This window comes from Colias eurytheme, chromosome 4, assembly GCF_061535395.1.
Source record: "Colias eurytheme isolate Ceu_HAF_F1 chromosome 4, ilColEury1 Martin Lab GWU primary, whole genome shotgun sequence".
In the NCBI taxonomy this organism is placed as follows: domain Eukaryota; kingdom Metazoa; phylum Arthropoda; class Insecta; order Lepidoptera; family Pieridae; genus Colias; species Colias eurytheme.
In genome coordinates this window covers 5,985,691-5,989,703 of record NC_142983.1, presented here as the reverse complement: position 1 = coordinate 5,989,703, position 4,013 = coordinate 5,985,691, and the positions used below count along the sequence as shown (strand labels likewise).

General features: G+C 37.6%; 1 protein-coding gene across 1 annotated transcript; it reads left to right on the top strand.

Moving 5' to 3' along the window:
• The first annotated feature begins 725 nt into the window (after positions 1-725).
• On the top strand, positions 726-3,474 carry LOC149908993 (uncharacterized). Its single transcript, XM_090120569.1, has one exon. The coding sequence runs from the start codon at positions 1,009-1,011 to the stop codon at positions 2,947-2,949; it is 1,941 nt and encodes a 646-aa protein (XP_089976695.1). The 5' UTR covers positions 726-1,008; the 3' UTR covers positions 2,950-3,474.
• The last annotated feature ends 539 nt before the right edge of the window (positions 3,475-4,013 follow it).

Here is a 4,013-nt window from a genome sequence, read left to right as displayed (position 1 = left end):
GACGGGCCACATAAGGACACATGGCGGAGCGTGCCAGCCGCGTGCCATAGCCCGGTGCATTGTTTTTCTAATAGCTGCATGTGTGATTATTACTCATAACAATTTAAAAGATAACCGTACTAAACCAGCAAGTATAATATAATATATGACGTATATAGTTTTCCAACGACGAAAATTATTTTATGATAACGTTCTAACTACCTTTATTGTACGTTTGAATATGCAACCAAATCTTGAATATACCTACATATGTAGGTACTGTATATTTATTATTTACCGAGAAATCCCAACGTGTCCTCAAATTAACAAAATAAATTCCTTTTAAGAATATTGTGAATGAAATAGCCTCTAAAGTCTAAAGTGTCTATTGTGTCACATCCTGTGCCGTTTGTTGTTACCTGCTGTCCTTATCCATTATTAATAATTAGTTCTCTACCTGAAGGTAAGCCTCGACGTGAGTTTAACAAAAAAATGTGTACAGCATAACAATCGAAACGGTTTGCGTCTAAACGGACCTAGCGTGGCATTGTTACATTCTCGCTCTTTATTGTAACTATCGCTCCCACCGACAGCCACACAGACTCAGGTATTTATGAATGAACGTGACGGTCTGGCGAGTGGGATTGTCGGCCGCGGCCACAGCCAGGTAGAAAATTACACTTTTGGAATTCTTTCAACACGCTGAGTATGGCTACTCAACTCAGTGGCCGTGGATAAGCCGCAGAGCGGGGCGTGGGGTACTATCGGCGCGCATGCGTGTAGCGCGTTTTACTTAGACGATACCTCCCTCTCAGTTGATTCACAACCTTCGTGAGAGCGCATTGTGTCGTGATGCGGCGCTCACCAACTTTCACGAGTAGTGATGTGATACGGTTTTATACGATATCTGTACATTAGGTATCTAAGTTTTGGACCTTCAGGATTTTAAAATAAATATAACAACAGTGAATAGTTAAGTGAATATAAATGTTTAGAATGATTTATAGTGGGATTTTAAAATAAATCAAAATGAAGTGGCTAATAGTGGTTGTGACTGTGATTATGTTGAAAACGATTTCGGCTGCTTTTGCGCCCCCTGGATCGTGTCCTGCTGTCTGTGTATGTAAATGGAAGGGTGGTAAACAAACTGTGGAGTGTGTGGATCGAGCTCTAATCACTGTGCCCGAACCTGTCGACCCAGCTACTCAAGTGCTCGACCTTTCGGGAAATAATTTGCAAATACTTCCGCAGGAGGCTTTTGCAAGAACGGGACTTGTAAACTTACAAAGAGTGTATTTAAGAAGCTGTAATATAGGTCAAATAAATGACCGAGCGTTTAAAGGTCTAACCAATTTAGTAGAATTGGATCTTTCAAATAATTTGCTAACACAAATACCTTCTAGTAGTTTTAAGGATGCTCCATTTCTCAGGGATCTCACCCTGTCAAATAATCCCATTTTAAAAATACATTCTGACGCTCTTAGTAACCTTGGCAGCGCAGTCAAACTTGACCTATCACGATGTGAAATCAGAGATATAGCAGCTGACGTATTTAGAAACTTACATTCGTTGGAATCCTTAAAGTTAAATGGCAACAATCTTCGAGATTTACCGTTAAGTTCTTTGGAAAAGCTTGACAAATTAAGGGTAATCGATTTATCCGACAACCCATGGATTTGCGACTGTCGCTTGCGAGACCTTAAAATGTGGCTATCGAATCATAAGTTATTCTCAAGTCCATCGTGTGCATCACCACCTAGATTAGCAGAAAAAGCCTTTTCAGATCTGTCGCTAGACGAATTTGCTTGTAAGCCAGAAATTCTACCCATCAGCAGACACGTTGAGGCAACTGTTGGAGAAAATACGACGGTTGTATGTAAAACGGAAGCTGTGCCAAGTGCTAACATTAATTGGTATTGGAACGGTCGACTATTGCAAAATGGAAGTAATTTCAATTCCCATCAAAGAATATATATTTATGAAGCCGGTGATATTAAAAAGAAATCATCTTTAGTTTTGACTAATACACAAGAATCGGACTCATCGGAGTTTTATTGTGTCGCAGACAATAAAGGCGGGAGTGCCGAGGCAAATTTTACAGTCCACGTCACTCAGATGGCAGCTGGAATGGCGTCTTTAGGTAGCGCTCAAATTGCTAGTTTGGGGGCGGCATTGTTCTTAGTCGTTATCGTTATTTCATTGGGATTACTTATTATGTTTGTTCGGTTTCGGCCTACACCAGTGTGTGAGAGTAAAACACCAAATACCTTAGATCGAGTCGTATCTGGAAATGAAGTGCACCCAACTGTTACGGATAGACCGCATGTAGCAGTTTTAGCAAATAGACAAGAATCTCCAAATTATGATGATCAAAAATGTAATTCAGTAATTAAACCACCTCGATCAAATGATATTCCTTATACGACGAACCATTACGACGGTCGAGGCAGCATTGTCACCACAGGAGGGACGGTAGCAGTATCTCCAACGGTTTCCGGAGGTATTAATCCTGATCTTATAAATGATACAAGGCCAGACAGCGCAGCACGTCCTGGTAGCGGTGAATATGCACGCGAAGCATCAGATTCTCTTTATCCTTCTGGGCTATGGGACCAGATTAAAATGAACCAAGCAAATAATCTGGCCCGTGCAGTTAGTTCAGCCATCCCGGCATATTATAATGATCGAACTCCTATAATTGAAAATAGTAGCGTGAATGGTTCTCAAGAAGAACTAGGATATACGAGTCGAACGTTTCCGAGATCGCATGCTTTAACAACAGTGCCTGCGACATCGGGAGACGCTCCTTATCCCCCTGACTACGGATTACCGGTAGGTTCAGCACGAACGTTACGTGTTTGGCAACGTGCCCCTCCCGTACTTCCTCCAGTATCGGCCTTAAAGAGAGTGCTAACTATAACTAGGCCATCAGAAGAGAGCTTTCACGATGGCTGTGCAACTGATGTTTAGAACTATATTAGCATAACGTAATATATATAAAAATATATTTGTAATTATGAGTCAAAATGTAAATACTTGTATATGTTATCATTAATATAGATTTTGTATTATATAATTTATTTAGAAAACTAGGTAGTGGAAAGTTAAATTGGATCCGGATGCGTCGGGTCCACGACTGATTAGATGAAGGAAGTAAGTGTAAATTATAACGTGATACGGAAAGGTATTAAATATTATGATCGCCAAATAAATAATATACTTAATGATTATTGATATTGTATCCTGAATGTTGATATTTAAATAGATGTTGCATAAATGCGTAATTAATGTTGTGGTAAGAATTTCACAATAACAAAGTATCCAAAGAAGTTTTCCCACTAATGTTACAAAAAGTATAAATATAACTACGAATATGTATTAATGTAATGCACGATGAATGTTAATCGATGTAAGTTAATGTATGTGAATATTTTATGTAAAAAAATATAAAATTTATAGAAATAAAACATGGGAAGGAATAAACAGGCGATTGTAAAATTTAAATGACTTTTTTTATAATTTCACATCCTTTTATTAGAAGACCAAATTCACTTTTCAAATAGATAGTAATACTTACAAAAATGTAAAATAAATTATTTTATATCGAAACCTAATTCCAATGAAGATGTATAGAGTTTTTGTTCGTAATTCTAAGCCATAGCTTTAAAGACATTGACACCGGAAGCGGAGCTATAGATAAGCAGGGCCGGCTCTGCGCGGTGGGCAAGGTAGCGCACTAAAGGTAAACTTGAAATACTTTTTTTGTTATATTTATGAATTGCTTGAAAAACACTGTCTCTAATAATATCGAAGAGATCGTCTTTTTTCTATTTTAAAATGCAAAAAGTAAATATCTATATAGTATATACCAGGGTTGGCACGATTAAATCATTTTGATTTAAATCAGGATTTAAATCATGATTTAAATCAACCGATTTTTTCAATAAAAATCAATGATTAAAACAAAAAGGTTTCATTTTACTTCCTTTCACAGAAATCAACATATCTTAATTTAAAACTAGGGTCAACAATTC